General features: G+C 40.6%; 1 protein-coding gene across 6 annotated transcripts in view; it reads left to right on the forward strand.

The window, feature by feature from the left end:
- DNM3 (dynamin 3) overlaps positions 1-24,636 on the forward strand; it is a 171,731-nt gene that overhangs the window by 96,831 nt on the left and 50,264 nt on the right. For all 6 annotated transcript variants that reach the window (XR_005953821.1, XM_041420217.1, XM_041420220.1 and 3 more), the window contains 2 exons: positions 7,563-7,672; positions 19,084-19,195. Coding sequence is in view for 5 of the 6 variants with exons in the window: in XM_041420217.1 (XP_041276151.1) it covers positions 7,563-7,672; positions 19,084-19,195 (222 nt within the window). In the remaining variant the exon portion in view is untranslated. The remainder of the gene's footprint in view (positions 1-7,562; positions 7,673-19,083; positions 19,196-24,636) is intronic.

The following is a 24,636-nucleotide window of genomic DNA, read 5'->3' on the forward strand; positions in this document are numbered from 1 at the left end:
TTTTAGGAAATGCCTTTCCAGCAGACAAAAAGGTACCTTATCAAAGGTGCATCTTCTTCATGTGCCTACCAGGGAATTTCAGGAGGCTTATAAATGAAAGATTCCCTTTCTGTCTTCAAGTTAAGGGCTTTGAGGAAGCTGAACTTACTTGGGTTTTTTCCATATTCTCTTAGTATTCCTAATGCAAGAGATCGTTAGACCTAGAGAGCTTCATCCACCCAGACCTTCACCTTTCCAAGACTGAAATCTGAGCTGCACTTCAATTCAAAGAGAAGAGGTTTCAAGAATTACGTTTTTTTCTGTAAATGAAAAAAAATCCCACCACCAACATATGTGTGTATACATAGATACATGCATACATAAATATTTATTTATTTATTTATCACAGTATTTTTATACACACACACATATGTATGTGATAATGAAAATTGTTAATGCAGATTGCCAGTGGAGAAGCCTGATCTCACAGACCCTGGTGTGTCACTGTCCCTCTGTGCCTGCTGCTCCTTCATCCTCCACTGCTGCTCCCACAAACCACTGTGGTTGTTGGATGGTCTGCAGAGGTGAGGAGTGAAAAACAAAAACTTGAGCACCAGCAGAGAAAAACAAGCTGTCCTAAGCAGTCTTCCTAGCAAGGGATAAAAAGGTCAGAGGATACATTTATCCCCCTCTACCTTTGGAGCAGCCGCCTGGCGCATCCAGCAGAATTTTTCCAGACTGTCACTGGATCATCAGTCAGGGCTTTCTCTCAGTTTTAAATGCCAACATCACTTCAGTTCAGAGGAATTGCTGGCTTCTTTCCCAGACAAGATTTCCCAAATTCAAAATGACCTTTCAAGATCCTAACTAATAGGAGCTAAACAGAGATTTCCTCTTCATCAGGCCCTTTCTCAGATTGATCCTTTTACTGACAGCACAGAGCAGTGAAAGACCAGCCCTTCACTTGTGATAATAAACACCTCTTTTGGAGAGGGGCAAACTTAACATTGAATTTGTTATATACTCCAGGAACTACTGCCCTTGTGTTTGATGCGCTGATTCTGTAAAGGCAGGGGGGAGTACCAGTGGAATTACTAGATTTCCTTCTTTTAAAAATTATTTGTTTATTTAATGCAGCCATTCAGACTCTGCAATGGGATGACTAGACAGCCCCCCTCATTACTGAGGGAAATTGGGAAAAGATGTGCAGGCAGCAGCCCCATGGAATCAGGCAGGTACAGCAGGTTTGTCAGCTCCCACTTCAGGGCAGCTTGGCTGACAGTTCAGCTCTCCCCAGGGATTCTGTGCCCATCCTCTCTTCCAGGCAAGGAGAAGGAGGAATCTGGGGCTACCTAACTCTGAGAAGGGGTGTTGTGAGGTTCTGCTCTGGGGTGTGCTGTAGGAATTCAAACTGCAGCTTCAGCTCCCTGGAAACCTATCCTGAAAAACAGAGATGTAGAGACAGCCTGTCCTGATGTCCTTCTGGGAAGTCTTGGAATGTGGCAGGATAGAAAACTGCTTTCAAGGGAGAACCAGTGACCATTTCTTGTTGAAGTATTTCAAATGCAGAGTTGTGAACGCTCATTTTTCTATTCCTGAAAAAAATTGGGTGAAAGAAAAATGCAGAAACAAATATAAGGCTGGTTCTTATGAGAGAAAACCACTGTGGGAAATGAGTGACTCTCTGTAAAATGAACAATTAGGCCAGACTGAGGACTGATTTACCGTTAGCATCAGGTTTAGTCCCATAACTGAATTCTGAAGGAATAGCAGAGATATATAGCAGCCTTGTTAGGCTCTTAAAATTTTTTAATAATATGTTGTGGAAAAAGATACCAAAAGATTGGAAAAAATTTGCAATTGCCAAAAGTATGCATAATTTACTGAAAAAAATAGTACAAATGCAAAATATAGAAAGATAATAACTGAAACCTGAAATAGCTTGGTTCTGTCATGAGATCTTTCTTTCAGCTACAGCTTCAGGTTTGGCATTTTCAGCTTTGATTTATATAAGAAACTCAATATTTTGACCATGGTAAAAGATAAAGACTTGGAAGACTGAAGGAATAGAAGATTTGGTATTTGTGTTCTGTTCTTTTAACAGCCCAGCTTATCAGCCTGGGCCGTTGTCACATTTCTGTCATGAAATTTTCAATTTGGAGTTGACTCTAGAAGATTGGAGGGGAGAGGTGCATAGATGGAAAAAACATGTTCTCATCTGCAACATATTAAGTATTCTTTTGCAGTGCTTTTCATAAAAATGTTAGAATATTTAGGTACACATTGTTTTTCTGGTAAAGCAGCTCTTTCTTCATTTTATAGATGTGTTAGAATTATGTTTTCTACATCTGTACCCAGGAGCATGCTTAGGCCTCAATCCCACACTGCTAAGTAGTCTGTAATAAAATAACTTGCTTCATTTTTCTTCAGAATGTTGCAGTAGTGTCTGAGAATCTCATGCTTCATTTTTCAAAGTATGCTTTAAAGCCAAGTGTGATGAAGCAGAGACCATTGTGAAGATATTGTGTGGCTTTGTCAACTGAGAGAGAAATATAAACTGAAACAGAAACACAGGAAAATTCTCTTGGTATATTTAAAGTCAGAATGTGGTAAACTCTTGGATATTGATTTGAATACTATAAAGGTTGCTATGAGGCATCTTAATAGTTTTCACTTTCCTCAAGTGCCACAGTGTAGGCTGTTGGCACTGGCAGCCAGAGCTCTGAGGTGTAAACAAGGCTGAGCCTTTCCTTTTTGGGAGTAAACAGGCACAGACCACCAGCAGTTCCTTACATTTCTATTATTTCTCTTCTCCTTTCTTTAATAAGGATCGCTCTGGCTCAGCAGGTTCACAGGCCACTGCTTCTTGTGTCTCTGTAGAATGTGGACATTGCTCTGACCATATAAAATAGTACAGTACTGTACAATAGCTTTGCTTTGGGACTGTTTTCTGCCTCTGCTGCTTAACTGCTTGGCTTGGGTGTTCCATCTACACATTTTAGAGCCCTGATTGCAGGGTATTTAATGATGCCCTGCCATCACTGGCTCTGGCAGAAACAAGGTTGAGCACGATGCCTGAGTCAGGTAAGCATTATCCCTGAGTATGACTGCAGAACAAATCCAGAGAGCAGTACAGTGTTGGTCTGGAAACCTAGTCCAAAGGCAGAAATACTAAGTTTTTTATCTGCTGTTCCCCAGCTTTATTTCAAAGCTGTTCTTCCTCAGTTTATGATTTTAAAGCAGTTCACTCTTTTGCCTAATCAATGCCTAATACTTGTTAATGCCTCATACTAATGGCAGAGGCATTTTGTGGATATCTATATTTGCTTTCAGTGCACAGTAAATACTCCTGAGATGTGTGCTGTCAGCTGATGCAGAGAATGAATCCTGCTGTAAACCAGCCTTTGTTCCAGCTGGGAGCTTGATTTCTTTGAACTTGGGGTCCCCATATAGACAGGTTTTGGTTGGTGTCATGACCCTCCATTTCAAAGCTGGTGTTCTATAAGACATTGGTAAGTGGTGAGCAAACCAGCTCAATTCTCTTGATGCTGCTGAAAGTGCAATTGGGCCAATGCTTGGCTCAATCCTGCATTTCAGAACCTGAACATCGTGTGCTTGAGATGTGCTGCATAAACTTGAATTCTGTTGTCTAGTGGAAAAGAGCCTGTGCTGCTGCTGCTGCTGCTGCTGCTGCTGCTGTGCCTTAGCCAGCCTGAAGTGACAGAAGAACCACCTTTGATAGCTGGAAGAAGCTGAAGTCATTAAACAAGCTCTATCTTTGAAGCAAGGGAGTTCTGTTCCTCTTATCTGTTTTGCTGATGTTGTGTCCAAGGTTTCTTTTGCTGTTTTGACTGAGCCTGAAAGTTCCAAAAGCACAGAACGCTTTCTGAAGCAGTTCCTGCCCCTGGCTGAAAATGCAGTGAAGTTCATTAGCCTGGAAGTGCTGGCTGAGACCCTGCTGGGGGAAGGGGAGCTGCTGTTGTATTTTTTGTATCCCTTGTGCCATTTTGGACTTGAGCAGTATTTATTTTTAGTACATTTAAACAGTGCAGAAGGAAGGGGCAGTTGTAATATGGCATATTTACATCATGCTGTCAGTTCCTGGCAGCTCCCTTGCCTGTCAGAGAACAGAACTGGTCCATTAAGGATGTGAGTGCTACTTATGCCCACGAGTGGTGAAACATCGTCTCCAGGGTGGGAAGGCCTCCCCATGCCAGCAGGTTCATTTGTTTTTCTAAGGTGGAGTATGGGGAATTTTTTTTCATGTCACAGGGACAGGAATGGGCCATTCTACCTCCCACTTTTTCCTTCTTCTCCTCTACTCTGGAAAAAGAGAGGCGAAGTCTCTACGTGAGATCAGCATGTGCTGGTTTTTCCCCTCATGTCACGCTGAAGTTCTCTGCCCCTTTATAAAAATAAAAATCTATAAATAAAAAAGAACAAATGCTGAGGGGGACAAACTGGACCCACAGTTATGTGCATGTAGTCACTCGTCGAAGTGTGCCTAGCCCCATTCCTCCCAGGCTTCGTGCATTCCCTGTTTCTTATGCTTCAGCTTCTCAGGATGGGAAACATGCACAAACAGTCCTGGCTGGAGCTTTTTTTGCCCTACCATAACATAATATTAATTGAGCTTAGGCTGAAATGTTGGGCTCATCTGCTGTTCAGTTAGCTCATGCTCCATTTCTGTATATTCTCTCCCACTTTGGAGGGAAAATAAAATTGCAGTGAGTTTTGCTGCCACACTTTAATGTCACAGTAATACCTTTCTCCTGGAATTAAGCAGTATTTAGCTCTGATCTCTCCTGTGTGACTCTGTTTGCCTCAATCACAGGCACCCTGTGATTTCCCTTTCTTGGAAACTGCCCTGTCTCAGCATGTGGGTAGGAGGCCATGTAAATAAATACCAACCACTTCTTAGCCTTCAGTAGGCATTTCCTTTTTCCTGGTGGTGCAGAAGAAACACTTTCTCACAGTTTGGCATCAAACATTTATATAACTTTCCCTCTTGTAGAATTTTTGTTTAGACAGTCAGATTCTTGGTATAGCTTTTTCATCAGTTTCTATTTTTATTCATCTGTGGTTGCTTGGTTTGTCAGTAAATAGTGTCTATCAGAAGAAACATCTCATCAGAAACTTCTAAAATTTTCAGTAATTGAATAGTAAATCATGATAAGTCTGTTCTGTAATACTGAAAGATAAGTTTTAAAGAAAAAAATTAAATATCTTGGAGTTTTTTCCTTAGCTCTGGTGGAATATATCTGCCCAAATGGAATATTTCTGCCCAAAAGATTTTGTATGTCCTGCCTTAAGTTTTTGACATAGAATACAAAGTATCTTACATTGCCTTGCAGTCCAGCTTTCAGCTGAAAAAGACAATATTTGCTTTTGATAAAAGGTTTAATATATGCTACAGTATTTTTCAAGTGTGTGTCCGTTTGTCATAGCAGCAGAGATAATACATTGTTATCCTTTTATTTACTATACTAGTTAGGACATAAATTTATAATAGCAAAAGAGATCATATCAATACAAATCAGTATTAGAGGATATGTACTTCTAATTTGCATGCATGCATATTTATAAGATCATCATTTAGTGTTGTTTACAGTTTTTTAAATTGATAAATTATGAATTTAAATGGCTTAGTTTTATTTGTCTCAGTGGTAATTCTCACTGAGTGGGTGGTAGCATACAGTTCCTGCTGGGAGAGCCCCAGGGCTTCAGACCATAGAGATTCTGGAAGCAGAAAATATCACAGCCTGAGCTGTGATAAACAGCTACAGAGTGGCACGGAGCAAGACTCCTCCGTGGGAGCAGCTGTTAGGTGAGGGAGTGAAGAATATACCTATGTATCTTCCTTTGTGAGGAATAATTTCTAGGGTAATATGGCATATTTATGTTAAGTTTCAACATCCATCAGATGCTTTTTATGTGATACACAGAAATTGATAACCTTTGTATTCAACAGCAAGAGAAACTGTGCTTTTCCAGAAGGGTTTTTGAAATCTGCTTTTTCCTCTCCTGAGGCCTGCTAGGAGGCTGTCTAGGAAAGTGAGCCTTTGTTGGCCATGTCATGGTATTTTTATAGTTTCACTCTTAGGGCCTTTCTCATCCAGCTGAGTTTTGCAATCTGCTGAAGCTCAGCCAAGATGAATTGCATCTGCCCTCACAGAACACACGTTCAACCCAGCCAGGACATCTTCCAGTTCTGTGCACTGCAAGTTGCTTGGTGTATTCTGGGAAACACTCACAGAGAAGACTGAGTCCTAGTTTGGTTTGTCCCTTTGTCCTGTTTCCTGGCATACAATAAACTGTTGTCCCATGCATATTTCTTCCTGAGCCAACCCCCATGAGTGATGTTCTAGCCCAGAATACTTCAGGAAGTGCAGTGGTGCTGGACTTCAGAGCTGGCTCTGGTGGTGGCTGGGCAGAGGCCAGTCAGCCTTGCTTCATGCTGCCTGACAAGGGACTGTGAAGGAATCTAAGCTCTCTAACTTTGGTGATTTATTGAAGTTCTGTAGGGTCATTGGGTAGCCAAAGTCATGAAAACCCCATTTAGCATCCACTGGAAGAATGCCAGGGCATAAAGCCTCTCTTCACTCCATTGCTGCCATAGTGGCACCAGCCTTAACAGTACCTTGATGGCTTTTAGAAGCTGTTAAACTGTGCTGTTAGTAACCCTGTGAGCAGTGCTGTCGTGAGATGCAAGCCCAGAGTGAGAGCTTTGAGGATCACCTCTTGTCTTTGGATCCTTCTATTTAACGTCAGGTGTGTTTGCAGAGCAAACTGGAGAGGTTAGCTTCAGCTTACCCAGCAGTGCAAGCACTTAAAGAAGTTTAACACAATGAAAACAGCTAATAATCTCAGGGTTCTTTTTGTTCTGACATAAGAAATTACCTTGGGAACATTGCTAGTTCTTAATTGGAAGTGAAGGAAGAAACCTGAAAAAGGTGAAATTGCAGTGATTGTGCTGTAAATGAGGGCTGTGATGAAATCGCAAAGGATTTGGCTACAGCAAGAGTGAATAACTCATTCCTGTTTGCAGAAATAAACTGGTTAGATTTGGGTCTGATTTTGTTTGTATGTGGTATTACTTTGATTGATTTGTATGGGTTTTGTATTTTTCACTGGCAGAATGAAAGTTTATGTGTGGGTTTATTGAATGCCATGCTCAAATAATTAATAATAGCAGCAAAGTAGAGCTTATGTCACTTATATCACCAGTTACTTTTCTTGCTGTGCAAACATAGGTTTTTTTTGATCAGACACTTTTATTTTAGTGAAGTCTGACCCTTGCCTTTTTAGAATTCAGAGGAATGAAAAATAACAAATGTTATGTTTATGTGTTTGAGGTGAACTTTTTTTATTAGGAGATGTTTTAAAAGGGTCAGTGAAAAACAGAACTGAAACTGAGGTTTCATTTCTCTTGCAGGTAGGTCTATGAAAGATAAGCAGACATTTAAATTTGGGTATTTCCTTATGATAACAAATGTTCCAAGGTCATTACCAATTCAACAGATCTTGCTGACATCAGGCTTCTTCTCACACAGTGGTGTTTCGTTTTTTTTTTTTTTTCCTAGGAAAAAGAGAAGAAGTACATGCTGCCTTTGGACAACTTGAAAGTGCGAGATGTTGAAAAGAGCTTCATGTCCAGCAAACACATCTTTGCATTGTTTAACACAGAGCAGAGGTAAGAAAATGTGCTATTCTGCAGATACTTCTTTCAAATAGTATCTAGCTGAGCATTTTAATAACTGTGAGTGCAGTTCTGCTGTTTCCACCATGTTGAGTACACAAGGTCTTGATATTCTTGATTTATCTGCTGCTTGGCTGTTGCATAACCATGGGATGAGAGGTTGGTGTCCTCCAAGCCACTCGTGGGGTGAAACAGCTCCATGATGAGTCAGCCAGTCCTTCCTTATGGCTGAATAATCATCTCCTGATCCTATTTTTGTTTTGTTTGGCAGTCACCTAGGCTTACCAAAACATTCATGACTTCTGTACCTTGTGACCAGATTCAACTGGTGTAAATCACAAAAGCGTCATTGCTTTTCACTTTCTCCAGTGGAAAATCTTGCCTGTCACTAACCTTGGGACTCATTTGATTGTTTGTTTGTGTTTAGACACTGCTAAATGGAGAAAAATTAGATTCCTCTATTTCTTGAATTAGTAAAATCTTTGCCTTTTAGTTTTTGCCCCACACTTTCCCTCTCAGACTCTTCTCTGTTTTAAGTGGTGCGGGTGCTCTATGGAAGCTAGTCTTGAAGCACAGCCAGCTCAGTTTCCTTAAATGTTAAAAAAAGACATAAAAGTGACGTGTAATTTTTATTTTTTTAAATGACAAGGAGAGTTGCAGTTGGAGCTGTCTCAGGGGAATTGCATTTTAGCAGATAAGGGGCAATGTCTGTAAGTTTTTTTTCAGGCAAATGTAGCATGGATAGATATCCTTGTTTCCCTCTTCTGCTAAATTCCTTCACACCTAATTGTCCCTCACATCTCTAAAGCTTGGCATTGCCTTCAGATATTCAAAAGGAGGAGGGCTGGATGTGGCTCTCTGCAGAGGCAGCTGTCTCTGCTCCCAGTCCGGCCAGACACTGTGGCCAGAATTTTAGAAGCAAGGAGTGCCCCTCCCTCCTGCAAAGCAAAAGCAAAGCATGGGATTTCTGGGCTGTCAGGTTTCTGCTGACCCCAGGAATGTGAGGACACAATGTCAGTCTCAGCCTGAACCAGCCCAGGAAGGCTCTGCCTGTGTCTGCTGCCACCTCAGCCAGCCTGCAGGGTCTGCCAGGAGATGCCCTTTGAAAGCATGTCACACACATACTAGCTGGGAATAACATTTCAAATGCTTGACCACTTGTGTTTCTGGAGCACAGAAAAAAGCTTTGAAAAGCTTTTCATGTTCTTAAAAACAGAAATGATCTTTGGATGCTGGAAATGAATGTAATTCTGATGATTCTGGCTGTAGATATGTGTGGATCCATCAAGAAAGGTAAATTTGTCCTGGTGGCTTGATAGCAGCTGGACATATTAGGTTACTTCAATGAGGAATTTGTTAATTTAACTCATTGTTTCTCCTTTGGTTCAACTAATGGCTTTGAATATTATCATCATAATAAATATTAATCACTGAACTGCTGTGAAAATCCAAGAGAAGCATTTCCATTGGCAAGTTTGGGATTTTTTTAGGTGGTATATAGCTGGACATTCACATTTTCCCTTCATCTTCATCCATACTAGACATCAAGGATTTCAAAATCAGATGTCTAAAGTGTTTGCCGTGTCTGTAATAGCCCTGCCTCTTTGGGCTCTGAGTAGATCCTGCAGCCTCTGCAAGCTGCTCTAAAAACATCCTTACATGCACATGGGCATGTTAAGACATGACAGCACAGCAGTAAGACCACAAAATACCTTTGCCTTGGCAGAGGCAGATCATGGAGTCAGTCTTGTAGCTTTAAGGGAAGCAGAAGTTGTTTTTGAAGAAATATTTATTGAATTCTAATTAAAACAGCAATTTCTCTGTTACTGTAAAACAGCTGATTTTTGATATTTCTAAAAATCTGCCTCCTGGCACAAATTGATCAAAACAAGATTAGTATCACTTTCCACTGAATCATGAATTGATAGATGTGTCAGCAAAAACAGGAATATTGGTTCTCGAGTAGTTTGATCTGGCTGGGGATGTTCCCTATCCCACATTCTTAAGGAAATTGAAAGAGGGAATTGATAAAGATACATTGAAATAAGAATTCTTATTGTTGGTTTACCTTGTGGTAATCTGTTGAATCCTGGTTTCTGATCTCTGTGTATGTATGTCTTGCTTTTCAAAGATCGTGTAAAAAATTTACTTAGTTTCTGGCTGGCTTTTTTTTTGTTGGGAGCTGGTGGAGTGGTTGCTTTTTTTAATTAAAAAAACCTTAGCAACTGAGAAATAAATCAGCTTTCGAAGTCTGCCCACTGAGGGTTCTGGTTATGGAACCATTTTGCTATTTAAGATGTAGAGCATTAAAGAACAAAGGCAAAATCATCTGTTCCAGCTTCCATGATAGCATGGAGATTATTCTGTATCTCTTTTCCGCTCCCCCATAATCTGCAGCATGTTTTTCCTTGACTATGAAATCTTTCTTAATGTTCAATTAAATTATTTTAATTTTCAAACAAAAACCCTTTAGGAGAAGAATTTTAATAAGCTTGTTCTCTTTTTCATTCCCAGCCCCTCACTGCATAGGTATTTGCTCCAGCCATATGTTTCTGATACTGTACATTTCAATAGTTTCCTGGATTATGCACTGCATTTTTTCCATTTATGAAAACCTTTCCAGCTCTGAAATATAGTTACCAGGAAAATACTCATTTCACTGCATAGAAGGAAAAACCATCTTGAGTTAGCTGAGACTGGGGGGTAGATGGAGAAGGAAACTAACAGTATCTGTCATTTTGATTTACTGCAGAAGTCAACAGTTCTCTGACAGGAATCAAATGTGACTTGGTAATGTAGAGTAAATGGAGACTGTGACGATTGATTTCACAGTGAAGATAAATTCTCATGAAATGAACATAATTGTGTGTTTATGAAAAGGCTGCGTTGTGAAATAATTAAATTATTTTCGTGTTGCTTTCTAATTAAATCTTTAAAAAAACAACAAAAAAATGGTGAGTGTGGGAAAAGGAAAACTTTGCCTGAAATAGTTACAGTATTACTTAACAGGGAGGTTAGGTTTGTTTTTATGCAAAGTAAGTCACACATTTAAAGTTTTTGAATGGGCCATCTACTTAATTTATAGACACTCTGGAAGACCTTTGCAATGGACTCCTCTAGTTTCCTTACCTTAGGAGCAGTAGATATTAGACCAAAGTGAATTCGAGTGAGTGCCCTGTGGTTCCTGGATCATTTTGGCTGCATCCATCTGCCCGAGCCTGCCTTTAGTAACTGAAGTTGAGCTGTGGGTTCAAGTAGTGTGTGTCTAACCTAAAGCCATCAAGTGAGTGCTAGTCTGTGTTCATCTTCTCCACAGGAAACTCGTGGCAAGTCTGGTTTTTTTTAGACTGGAAAAAGAGATCAAGTGTATTGACTATTTTAAAATAATTATGCTATAGAAAAAGAAAGAATGTTTGCAGTACTGCTGTAGAGCTTACTGTGAAGTTGTGTAGATGTAACCACTGACTTTCTAGGCAGAGCTGAGAATGGAGAAGAGAGGATTTTGTCAGCATCTCAGCTCACATTCAGTAGATTAACCTGTCATGTTCTCATTGCTGAGTGGGTAAAACTCTTGTTCAGAGCTCAAGAACACAGAAAACAAATTCTGTCCATCTCAGAAAGTTTACTGTCCTTACAGGATTTAATTCCAAATACTTGATTTATTCTCCATGTATTTCCATGTATTTCTCATAAAAATTATTCACTTCTTAGTGCTTTTTCTGTTACCCAAGTGCTATAGCCTGGGACAAGAACTGTAGTCTTATATGGGTCTCCCTTAAGGATCGGTGCAAGTCTTACCTCTCTGTCTCACCTGAGAGGGGCAAACAGTCTTTGATCTTGTCCTTTTGATCCATATGGTACTATTTTCACAGATTGTCGGTTGTTCTAAAGTAATCTCTTGCCTTTGCAGTAACCTAATTATACTTTTTTCCTGATTTACTGGTCAATAAATTGTTAAATTACTGTATTACACCTCAATTTATATACTACTTCCCTTTTAATTGAAGAAATGATGCTGAGTTAAAAAACCTGTCTTCATTTGCTAGAAGCAGAGAAAAATCTTCTTTCCACCTCTTCTCCAACTCTGAAGAGATGAATTCTCTTTTAGAGGAGCAGGGATTCTACTAGGTACAGGTTTTGGTGGTTATAAATGGGAGTAGGCTGAAGTGTTTGTTAAGTTGGTGAATTTTCAAGCCTTCTCTACCAATAGTGGGAGTAGCAACCACAGAGTGAGGAGGGGTTACCCGGTGGAGAGTCCCTGATCAGCAGCCTTCCTCTGCTCCTCTTCAGACTCACTCCTTTCCTTGGAGCCAGACAAGCAGAACCCATGTGTGAAATTCTGCCTTCCTTGCAGAGGAAGTGGCCACCAGTACTTGTGTCTTTTCCTTTCCTGCCCAACCAGTGGAGGCTGGCCTAGAAGAGAGGCTAGACAGAGTTAAAGAATAAAGTAGGGATTTATTAGGAGGCCTCAATGGATCCACCTTGGGTAGCACAAGAGCCCAGCCAGGGCTGCACCCAAGATGAACCAAAATGGTCACGACCGGTCACAAGGTCTCTCACTTTTATCAGTTCTGCTCCATTTGCATATTGGAGTTCATTGTCCAATGACAGCTCCAGCCCATGAAGTCCCATCCTTGTTTTTCTCTCTTCAGCCCACGGTGTTTGTGCTCTTGGGCTGAGATTTGGATCACTGGTCCTTGGTCCCCAGCTGGAGAAGGAATTGTTTTGTCTCCCTACTCTGTGCAGAGAGCTCACCATCCCCTAATGTGAAGCCCAGACCCACACACTAAAGCAGCACAGAATCTGAAAAATATAAAAGTTAAAATCTGAGGCCTCACCAGGACCCAGATGAAACTGAGTAGTGGTGTTGCTTTCCTCACCCCTGTGGTTCAGTGTGATACAGGGGTGTGAGGAGGAGTGCAAAGCACAGAACTGTTCCTTTTGCTTTCACAAGAGCGGGTTCCTGAGAGCAAAATGCCCCTCAGGAATCATGAAGCAGAATCTGCCATCCCTGCTCCAGAGCCGCCTGTCTGTAAAAACAGTTCTTTAATCTGACAGACAGATGAATGTCCAGAGAAGAGCGAGCAAAAGGCCATTTTGAGGGCACACAATAGGACTGAAAATAGAACTGCCAGATGCGGAGTTGTAGCTACTGACTCCTGAGTACGCTCTCTCTGTCAGGAATCATGTTGCACAGAGAGCTGTGTCTGGTCGGACCCAGGAAATGACAACGTGTCTGCTCAGTGAGAGGTGTCACTGCCTGCTTTGGATAGGTGGTGTTGGCTCTGGCTTGTTCTAGAAGGGGATGGAGGACAAGTTGTTTCTGGGACTCCAGAAACTAGAACTGTTAAGTTCTGAATTTTTGGCCATGGGCAGCAACGGGTTAACTGCTATCCATATATAAGGGAAATTGGGCAAGAGCCAAAATAAAGGGAACTAGTGAAAGGAGACCGGGTCAGAGGAGGTGTTGGATAGAAGCCAGGCTAAAGGAGAAAGCCTAAAATGAGATGTATGTTTAGTTACTGTTTTTGAATTACTCAGAAAGCTAAGCTCCAGGAAGAGCTGGACTGTAAGCTATTCAGAGCCCTCTCTGTTTGAAATGGAAGAGAGAGAATCTGTTTAATTAAAAACCCCTACAAATTTAATCCAGAAAAAAAGCTGCTAACATTTCTAAACAATCTCCTAAAATGCTGGAGAATACAATATTTAAGAACAGGAAAAATATACAAACCCAAGCCTTTATTGCCAACAGCTTTCCCTTATTAAAAAAAAAAAAAAGAAAAAAAAAAGAAAAAAAAAGGGTGGGGGTTTTTGGTAGGTTTTTTTTTTTTTTTTTTTTTGTTTGTGGGTTTTTTTTGGTTTTTTTTGGGGGGATTTTGAGGTTTTTTTTTTTCTGGAATATGTTCTCTTTTATCATTATTGACAAGTATTTTTTACATGACAAATAAGAGAGAGTATGGTGCAGGTATTGACAGCTGGGGGCAGCTTTTGTGTCTGTGTGGCCCCGAGGCAGATTCCAGGCCAGGCTTCCATCCCTCACCACCAAAGGCATCAAACCTTCTTCTCCAGGGACTGCTGGAATATTTTAGTGGCAGTCACTGTTACTACTGTGGATTTTGGCCTGTGTGGTGTTAGTTTTGGCTGCATTTCTGTTCTGGGTTACATATAGGACTCGAGATACTTCATTGCCAAGGCTGGCCTATGTACTGAGCAGCACATCTTCTGTTCATTTGCACCTGAAAGTTGGGGGGGTTTCTGTGTGTTTTGGGTGTGTGTACTTGAAAAGATTCATATGCTTTTGGAGAGCACTCAAATGACACAGATAGCAAAATCCTTAAGTGTAATTATTTCACGACATTGTCTCAGAGATTGTCTCCTTGGCTTTTCTGGATATTAAGAAAAAAAGAATCTTCAGAGCCATGTGTAATTAATTTTAATTAGCATTCACACTGGAGTGATCTGAAATGGTACGCCTTGATAGAAAATGTTAGTCACTGCTGTTAACTCAGAGCAGATGGCCATTTTTGTTTCTTCAAAATATATGATTTGCAGAGCTTTTGGTAGAGCTTTCCTGTTTGGGGAAAAAAAAAAAAAAAGGTGCATATGCTCAAACCAGCCATTGTGCAGTTACAAGTGTCCAAAATCACAGACTAAGACTAAATTTGAATAAGCAGAGTGTGCACAGTGGAGCTGCAGGTTAAATAGATAGAAAATGTACAATTTTATCCAAGATTACCTTTTCCAGCAGCTGGAGTGTGTGGATTCTGTTATTTTCTCCCCTTTTCATTTTAGGTGACTATTCATTAAACCCATATTCTGTACGTTTTCAATTTCAATCAAGTGAGAAATGCCTAAGAATTCAATCTTTTGTGTTTTTCATGGAATAAAATGGGACTAATTTGCATATAGTTCTAGATTTCTAATGTTCAATTCTGCTTCCATCCTAATAGAGATGATATGTTTACAAAAAATCACTTTGAAATCCCTGTAAAAGAAGATATTCCTTTATCTTGCAGTCTGTGAGTAGCTTCTCTTGTGTCACTGTGACTGCTGAAGCTAAATACGGGTTTGTGTTCCTTGCAGGATTCAAGTAGTTTATAGGTCCAGTTCTAAAAAATGTCACTACTATTCTTGCTATGGAAGGGTTGTTCTGTCTCCTCCCACATTAGCAAGAATAAATGCATTTTTAATTAATCTTGGTTTGTATTTTCTCTCTATGAAAAGAAACTTTATGCATATCCAGTACAACTTTGGCTAGTGAAATCCAGATCCAACTCAGCCTAAAAGCTCTCCATGCACATGGTTATATGTGAGTATGCATTAATATATAAGCACACATGTTAACTGAGTTTGTAATGTGCCTGCAGTGGTTGCCCTTCCAAATTTTCTAGGCTTGCTGGAGATAAATATTTAACCTGAGCTTAGTATTAAGAAATTGCAAGAGGTACAGTCCCTCTTGATGTACAGCTGTGGACGTGCTCAGCACATTCTGATGTGCAGCCACCATGGAGGGATCCCACTGGTGTTGCAAGGGCTGTTCTTTCTGGGTGATTTTCAGGTGTGTTATTCACTCCCTGCTCGTGGACTGCAGAGATTTGGTTTATAGGCAGGCAAGCTTTCCCTAGGCAGTGCTGACAGCCCAGGCTTCAGGGTAGGTGGGAAGGAAATCTCAGTAACTCACAGCTGGGCCAGTCTTCAAACTTCTCTGGCATTTCTCACTTTCCTCTTGGGCACTTCAAATACCTTAACCCAGTCCTGTTAGGATTCTCTTGTGATGGGAGGAATCCAAGAAACGCCTATGGACATTTCTGTATTAGGCCCTGAAATATACAGGGGAAAGGAATCAAGAAATCAAGGTTAAAATAAAGTGAAGAAGTTGTAGGGTAAGCAAAGTCACAGCTGGGTGGCTGCTCAACCTCGAGGTGATAGGCCTGGCATCTCCTGAGTGTGGAACCTTCCAGAACTAGAAATGATGCTTTTAGTCCAATTGTCTGTTCATCCTCATGAGCAATTACGTTGTATTTTTAGTGGAAATGCAGTTCCAAGTCGAGGTTTATTTATCTAGAGTACAATATAATCTGCAGATAACAAATGGTAGCCTTTTGTATTTTTCACTCGGGGGAAAAAAGGCATTGTTATCAGTATGTTTCCATATCTGGAAATCAACAATTATGTTGATTTCCAGATATGCCACTATAGTTATATTTTCATTAACCATGAATAATATTTAAATTACAGTGATGAGACTCCAGGAGGAAGCAGAGTAGGGTAGATGTGGTAGATGCACACAGCTTTGCAGTTTCCTCAATAATGTGTTCACATTTAAGAAATGTTAAATGTTCAAGGGAAATACTGCTTGCAGATGGTACTTGTAGGCATGTCCCCATTTTCTGTATCTGTCTTGTTTCTGCAGTCCCTTACATTTACAGATGCCTGAATATCAGCAGGATTGGTATTGTTGAGAATTCATCTTTCCTGGTATCCTTTATTCTGTCAGTCTTTGATGTCCAACATCCCATTTAGCTGCTCTAGAGATGAGGGTGAGAACATGACTTCACAGTGTTCCATATGGAGAATGTAGGTGAGGCTTGAGTAGTAACTGGTGCTGTGCTGATGTCTTCAGCAATTTTAAGAAGTGGAAGAGAGAAGAAAACAGAAAATCTGAATTGTTTTCAAGAACGTTTTTACAGCTTTCCATGAGACGCCAGTGGATTCCTAATGAGTAAAACATGTTAATGTGTTTTTGTAAGATTCCACTGGTAACAGGAAAAGGACACACACTTTTAAGAAGTTACTGAAAGAAGCTAACTTTGGCTTTTTTTTTCCTTTGAAAAGTTCCTATGCTTGTCAGCCTTTCTGGGAGAAAGACAGGCAGGGGCAGTCTAGCAGCAAGAAATCCAGCTGGGGAGACAAGCATCCTCTCACCTGCCCTGCTGGGACATTCCTGGGAGCACTCAGGGAGTGCATCCTTCAGTCCCTCACATGTGCTGTGTCTTTGGTGGTGGTGGTGGAATAGAATGAGCTGCACAAAAAAGAGCTCTCATATCCTACAGGGAGAAAGAAAAGCCTGTGAGATGTGGGGACATCAGCTGCTGGCCATGAGGTGTCCCCAGCCCCAGGAGAAGTCCTGACACAGAGGCAGAATGCAGGACTGTCAGCTCCCACGTGCTCGGAGGGCCTGGCTGAAATCCCTGCTCGCACAGCCACGCTGCTTGGAGCAAGCCACAAAATGCCAAAGAGTGTAATATATAACATGACAGGCCTGAAAAAATGTTTTCACAAGCTGGTGTCATGTTGTTTTGCTCTTGCAGATAAGTGTTTTTGGAACTTCCCTATCACTGTGTTTTACAGCCTTTATTTGCTCTATTGTTATTTTTAGTCATCTTTGCTGAGAGTACCCTTTTACCATTTCAGCTTCCTAGTTCTTCAAAGTTATAGCTGCTTCGTTATCTTAGCCAGAAAAGCTTATCTCAGTAAAGTTTTTCCTAACAATAAATTAAAGCTTTTTTTCCTCTGGCAATTTCATGATGCCTTTTTTTTTTCCCACTTTTTTTTTTTTTTTTAATTGACTTCTTTTTATTCAGTAAGTGCTGACTTGGAGTTCCACAATGTTGCAAACTGAATAAAATTCAGGTGTTTGCTCAGTTTAAGGTAAAAGCATCTGATAAAGTCATCCAGGCTATTATTTGCTTTAAGAAAGGATTAGTACGTTTGGAGTCAGGGAAGAAAAAGGATTAATTTTAAATTTCTCAATCAATAAAAGAATCCACAGAGCTTTCAGTTATTAATCCTGTGAGTGGCTTTGGCTAAACTGTAGGATCAGGCCTGTTAGTGCCTCTTTGTGACCTTTGGGGCTGGTTTCTTTGGGAAGGAAATGCCCTGGTGGCACCTCCAGTCTGGAATTTTGAAGGGAGTAGTGCAAGCCTGGTGCTCAGATTTAGCCTTTGAATTTGGTGAGAACTGAGTCACCAACGTAAGGAAATAATTTTGAGTATGTCCTTTATTCTTTGCAGTTTTGAATTCAACCTATGAGCCTGCTAAAAAATACCTGATTTTGCTCTCTTCAGAGTGGGTATGCTGTGGTTGCTCTGCTGTGGTTTCATAGGTGATAATTTAATGATTTGGTGTCATGGCTGCTTCATGCTCAGGTTCAATTACACCTTTTTTACCTTTTTTTAACCTGTTTCCTGAGACTGTCCCTAAAAAGCAAGGCTGTGAGCTGCCTAGTGCCATTGTTGGTTAAGAGAGAATCACTTCTGTGAGTGGGAATTACATCAAGTCAGTTGTGTTCCAGCAGTGGCAGTGAAATCCCACCAGTCCCCAAATGCTAAAGAAATTTGTCTAGGCAGTGACAATAATAGCTTTATTTCCTTGTTCTACAGTGAATTCAGGTTTTTTCCCTCTCAGACTATGTGGGAGAAATGACCTCTGTAGCTGCACAATGAAACCAAAGGGCCCCTCGTCATTGAGAGTGAAGCAATCTCCATCAACCCCTCTCCTCCACAGCTTGCTCAGGGAAGAAAACAGTCTGCTTGGGATGGAAGATTGATTCTTGTGCAACTGTTAAGATCTAGCAAAATGTGCTTTCCTAACTCTTTTCAGCTAAGCTTGTGGCCTTTCCTAAAAAGACTGTTGGCTGACAAACTTACAGTGATCTGGTCTGTGTATAGAATTGGAATTCAGAAACTAACGGCTAAACCGTAAGGGGAAAATCTGTTCTGTGTATTGAAGAATTCACAAGTACCACCTTCCTACAGATGTATTTTCCCTCCTTTCTCTTTTTCTTCCATTAAGTGATTCCCTGTATTTATCTCATTATGTGAACTACCTGTAAGTGGTTTTATTTAAACATGCCCCAGTTTTCTTACTATGGTGAGAGGCATCTGAGGTTTGTTTTGTTAGTTTAAAAATATCTTGATTATCATTGCTGTTTTTTTCCTCTTTTACTGATGATGTCTAAAAACTGAAAAGGGTATAAACTGGACTGAAAGGACTTCACATGGGAAGAAGTTGCATCAGTGATGATTTTGGTATTTATTGTTACAGCAGCAATCCATCACAAGCTGTGCTGTTATGTTGGCATGTCTTACGTGTTTGTCCTTTTCCTCACAACACCCTTTTTTTTTCCCTAAAACTGCTCTGTTTTAGCAAAAGCAGGAAAATTGATTTTAAGTAGTTTCATGGTGCTTTTGGCTGATTATTATTTCCAGAGCTGTGCTGTAGCATTCTAAGATATTTTTAAGTACTCCATGTAATTATTAAACAAGCACCTGTCCCATAAAGTCTGTTGTCCACAACAATTACCAAGTAATTTCTGATCCCAAATGCTTTTTAATTTTAAATGCTGTGTGCATGATAGGGAGTAGTAAAATGTTAGTTTTACAATGTGGTGCTCTTTGTTCCAGGAATGTTTACAAGGATTACCGTTTCCTTGAGCTAGCCTGTGACTCCCAAGAGGAGGTGGATAGCTGGAAGGCATCTCTGCTACGAGCCGGTGTCTATCCTGATAAATCCTCAGTAAGTTAAAAGCTCACTGGTTTGCCAGTAGCTGCTCTGTTTGAAACAAAAAAAACAACTATATCATCTGGGAAAACACAGTGTCTTCAGATATCTCAACAAAGAGCAGCCTTTTCATTGTACTGTGGTAATTCTAAAATATTCATAATGAAATATTTTAAGAGCAATTTGTGCGTCAAACCTCAATGCAAAAAACCCAACCAACCACAAACCAAACCTTCCAACATGTTTTTCATTGGATCCTTGTAGTAAAAGCATTGAGCAATTTGGGGTTTCCTGAGCTTCATTGTTTCTATTAATGTTTTCTAAGGTAAAGATGTGCTTTGAAGAGTTTATTCCCTCAAGCTCTGGATTACAGAACTGACAGAAGCATTCCAGGCAATCATGTATATTTATTTTACTTATTCACTGCATCATTTTTTTGTGTATGAAACACATGCTAAACCTTTCCAAGGGCAATTTTACTCAGCTAATCATCATGTGGAGCAAATTGAACAGGATACAATAAAAAAGCCTCTATTCATTTACTAGAAATGACAGAAAGTTGGGAAACAGAATATGTCCAGCTACTATTTAATATTTTTTGGACCTGGATATCTTGGTATTTTACTTCAAGTGGAGGTTTGAGATGTATCCAAAGAGAAGGCTGACTAGCAGAATTACCTGGCATTTGAGCCTTTAAAGTTTCTGTAATGCACAGTTCTTTCTGCAGTGAGTGCTGGATGCCTTCATCAGAGGATCTGCTCTGAGGAATGATGCTTTGATTCTGATGAATTTGCTCTTCTTCCTAATTGTTTTCCATGGGAAGGCCAGGTTCCTTGAGTCCAGGGTCTAGTGCTGTCTTCTCTCTTCATCTTTTTCTTCCCTTGATTGTGATGCCTGCATGGTTTCCAGTACAATTCTGTCTGCATCCCCTCCAGGAGCTGTTCATGCAAACAAGCTCAGCTTCTCTTCACACAAAGTTTCAAGACTGCCATAAAAAGATAAAGAAAAAATTCTTATACTAGTGGATTCTCCAGTTATAGAAATAAACAGATGATGGTAATGATGAATTTTTTTTAGAGAATAGTGCAAATATGCATTTAGCAGGACACCTACCAGGTTTTTTTTACCTTTAAAAAGTAAAACATTTTTGGTGACTTTTCAGTATGTTGTCTGTTCCAGTAGGTCTGTTCCTACCTAAGAATATCAGAAGCCATGTAACAAGGATTTGTTATGAGAGGTTACCTAATTAATTACTTGGACCAATATTCTGTGTTGCTTTGGGTTTTTCTTGATTAGGTTTTAATGATGATTTCACAAAAGGCTCTTGCTGCCTCTGGTTTAATCTTGTGTTCTGTGATGGTTTTATCATGCTGGTATATCTGGTACTTTATCCCTAAACAAGACAGACTAGTTGGATTTCTGAACTTCTCTTCTGTCTTCCGGTCTCTCCCTTCTCCCTAAAAATACTTGGTATTCAAAATATGTTTACAAAGAATTCTTGGTTTTGTTTAAAGTTGATCTGTCAAAGGAGTCTTAGATGCAAGATGAGAGACTTCCTTGAAAGAAGTAGAAGGGAGTCAAAATACAGTTCTCCTCTGAGCTGGAATTATCTTTACATTATAAAAGAATAAATATTATTGTTCCAAATGCCTGTAGTTTGAAATTCACCCAGTAGTTTATCAGGCGGTTCAGCAAAGACGCTCTGTGCTACTCTAGGCCTCCAAAACTTTATTCCTAAAGGAGGTTCAAATGTGGACTGTGAGTCTGCTGTTCAGAGTTTTGAATTTTGCAAAGCAAAATCTCCAAGGCTCCAGGTACCTTAGAAGATCCACTGGATCCTAAATAAAAATGAGCAGCATTTCATGAAAATACTGTGCATGCCTCTCAGTTTCACAACTTCCTCTGACAATACAAAATTGTTTTCGAGACACCCCCCAGTCTTTTATTCTCCTCCAAAGATTCAGAGACCGTAGTTTTTAGTAGGAGGGACTGCCAGGAAATTACTGCAACCTGAGTTTACTTCAGTGCTTCCCCCCAACTTCATGATCCCAGAGTTAAAAAGGCAAAGAGGTGCCTAAGCCCCTTCCCAGAGTGAACTTCTCTCTCTTTTACCTGTGAGGCACAGCTGGGAGCTCTGAGTATCCAGGCCTTTGGCACCAGCAGTAGAACTGCTTCTTGGAAATGAAAACTAAAGGAAAAGTAGGAATCTGGCACCAATTAAAGAGCTGTGTTCTGAATTCTCACTAAGGGCAAATCTCTCCACTAAGAATATTCATTTTTGTGTTGATTTTTTTTAGTAGTGCTACATACAATTGTTTGGTTACAGTGGTGATGGGGCTCAGTACTTACTACCACTAACATGGATTCTCTGCTGCTCATTTAATCCTGCTCATTTAAAGTCCAAGGTTCTCGATTTATAATCTTTTTGCCTAAGCAAATCTCTTTAATATTTTAAAAGCCATATATCACCCCCTTCCTCCATTTCCTTGCTTCATTTTGCTTATTTTCCCTGTCCCTCTGTCCATGGGGATGCACAGAGTGACTGTGTTCCCATATTCACTGTCCCATGAATTACCTCTGGTCAGCCCTCAGCGTTGTTCTGAATTCTTTGCAGTTTCCAAGTCACCTTCTTCCCAATCCATTTGCCTTTGTGAGGCCGTGGGCTTTGACAGCCACCCAGATAGCAATGAATCAGTGTTTTTATTTTTCCAACCCATATGCAAGGCAGCTTGCTTGATATAAATCATCCTGTGGCCAATTCACTTTGAAATGGGATATCCATTTACCAGCTGACTTTGCTGCTGGCTTTCTGGACCGATGCATCCAAACCCCTCCTTTTTTTGTTAAAAAATGACTACAACATTGTGACTAACCTTTCCAGACTGTATTTCTCAACTGGTGTAGGCTGGTGTTTATTTTGGCTGGCTTCCCACTGTATAATATACACTGTTCATGCCAGCTCATGGCAAAACTCACAATTAAACCAAAATAATAGCCCAGATGTTTGTCGTAACTTGCTCTGCACACTTTACCTTGTTAGCACCACCCATTCCTTCTCCCCCCATGCCCCCCGATGCCATCTCCTCCTTATTTTTATTACTAATCTAAAAATCCAACTTTTGCTTTTTTAAATGCTTTGAATCTTGAAACTTTCCATTAGCTGGCAAGTTGTAGGGAATGGCTGTCGTGGAAGGCTCAGCCGAGCTGGTTGCTTTGAGTACTGGAAATTCAGTGTTACCAAAACATGAAAATCCCTCTGGCTGCCCTCCCATCCCATCCTATCCCATCCCTAGATCACTTCAGGCCTCATTTTCTTCTCCCTTGTATTTGTATTCAGCGACTTGCCAGGAGCTGCTTCTGATTTGCACCGGGTCAGAATGTTTGTGCAGTGAGGAAAACAGCTCTGCTGAATATTCAAGTCCTTTGTGAATGTCCTGTGCTCCCCTGGAAGCTGTCTGACTGCAGGATTCAGTAATGTTCCCTGAGTCAGTTCCTCATTTGGTTTGAGCCATTTCCAGAACTGTACAAGTTACGCTGAATGCATGTAAAATAAATATAACTAATATTTCTTTTTTCCCCTCTTTCTTCCGTGCTGCATCCTGCAAAGGGGAGCAACAAAGTAAGTTGTTTGTCCTTTTACAAAATCCTTTTGTATCCTGTCTGAAGGACTTTGTAATGAAAATTAGTTTGTCTTTCAGTTTGCACAGCTATTGCCTGCATGCTCTTAACAGCAAAATGTAATTAAAAATGTGGGTGCAAAAGTGTCTTCAAGAAAAACTATAACTGGCTCTTTTAATTTTGGGGAAAGAGTGTTAAGTGTTGCTGAGCTGTTTTTAAGGAGGTTCAGTAAGAATGCTTCTATAAAAGTATTGGGCCCGAAGATTATGAAGGTATAGTAATAAAGACCTTCTGAGGAAAGGTTACTGCAGTCTGATGAAACTCATTACAGCTGGGTTTTTTGACCATACATCAAAGCTTGTATTAATGGGCAGTTATAAAAACCCAGCACTAAAGTCTTAAATAACAGATTTGCTGGCGTTGTTGGCTAAGCTGAACTAGATCAGTGTACTGGCTTTGAAGGTGCCTTAAAATGGATGGAGGAGGGTGGGGTCAACATTTGACTTGGCTTCTAGACCCTTGATGTGTTCCAGCTGGACAGCAGCAGAAGGGTGTGGGGTGTGGAGAGGGAGAACTGAAATATGCGTGGTAGGGGTTTTTTTTGAAAGTAAGCAGCACATAAAAAGACAGTTTTGCTGATGTTGATCTGATAAACGAATAATCATGCAGTTCCCAGGGTTAGGACTTTTTAATGCCATTTTTTATTGAGCTTAAGAATGCAAGTTTCACATCTCACACTTTGGAATAAGATGCAGAGAGAGTTTGTCATACCTCAGAAAGGAGTTATACAGCTTTTGTGACTTTTTTTCCCCCTCTCCTTCCTGTTTTGATATATTAACCCTTAAGAAGATGAATCTGGAGCATCAAAAGATGCTTCAGAGGAAACGTTGAAATTAGCCTTTGAATATTGCCTGTAGCATCTCTTTGTGAGCTGGAAGCTTTCTGGGATATTTGGGAAAGACCCAGGTGGGTTTTAAAGGTTTTGACGGTTGGAGAATTTTGTCTGCTTCTAATTTTTGTATTTTTAACCAGTTTTCGACCACTCCTCTCTCCACAGTGGCTGGGCTCAGAAGCACCAAAAATACTGTTTTGTTGGCCTGCCTGAGAAAAGGTGCTCTTAGTGTTGGGTGGGGAGGGGTTAAGAGAATTGGTGAATTGATGGCATAGAGAGAGGACTTTACATAGGAGGTGGTGTGAAATGTAAATGTTAACTGTGTACACTAAAATGTCAAGGTAGTGTTTATAATGTTTCTTTATGACATGCTGGCTTAAGGCTTTGCTGCTGCAGGGGATGCTGCTGTGATCTCAGGGGAGACTGTAGATGCTCTGTTAAGGGAAATGGGGATGGATTTGACACTACTGAGCTCTTGGGGCTGGCACAAACTGAGTCTGGAGGTCAGGAGCTGCATGGACCTGCTCTGTTCTCCAGAGCTGTGAGCTGTGGGGCACCCCAGGGAGGTCAGCACCAGAAGCAGCTGACAGATTTCAGCAGGACACCCATGAGCAGGGAGAGGAGAAGCCTGTGAGATGTGAGGATTTGGGAGCTCTTAAATCTTCCTTTACTATGAGCCAAGGGCAGTTCTTGCTGTAGGTTCAGAAACTCCATCTGGCCTGGGTTGCCATCCAGAAGATAACTGCAAAAGAAATCTCCAGGAAACCATCCTGATCTTTCTCTTTGACCCAGTTCCTTGTAAGGATTCATGTCTCATCATCCGTGTGTCCCCCTTCTCCTTCACACACATCATTCCTGCTGGAGTCCGGAGATCACCTGATCCCAGTTGGACAGATAGAACCAATCTGCAGCTGCCTGCAGAGGCTCAAACTCCACAGTCTTGAGA

Source organism: Onychostruthus taczanowskii, unplaced genomic scaffold, assembly GCF_017590055.1.
Source record: "Onychostruthus taczanowskii isolate IOZ18803 unplaced genomic scaffold, ASM1759005v1 scaffold63, whole genome shotgun sequence".
NCBI classification, from domain to species: Eukaryota; Metazoa; Chordata; class Aves; order Passeriformes; family Passeridae; genus Onychostruthus; species Onychostruthus taczanowskii.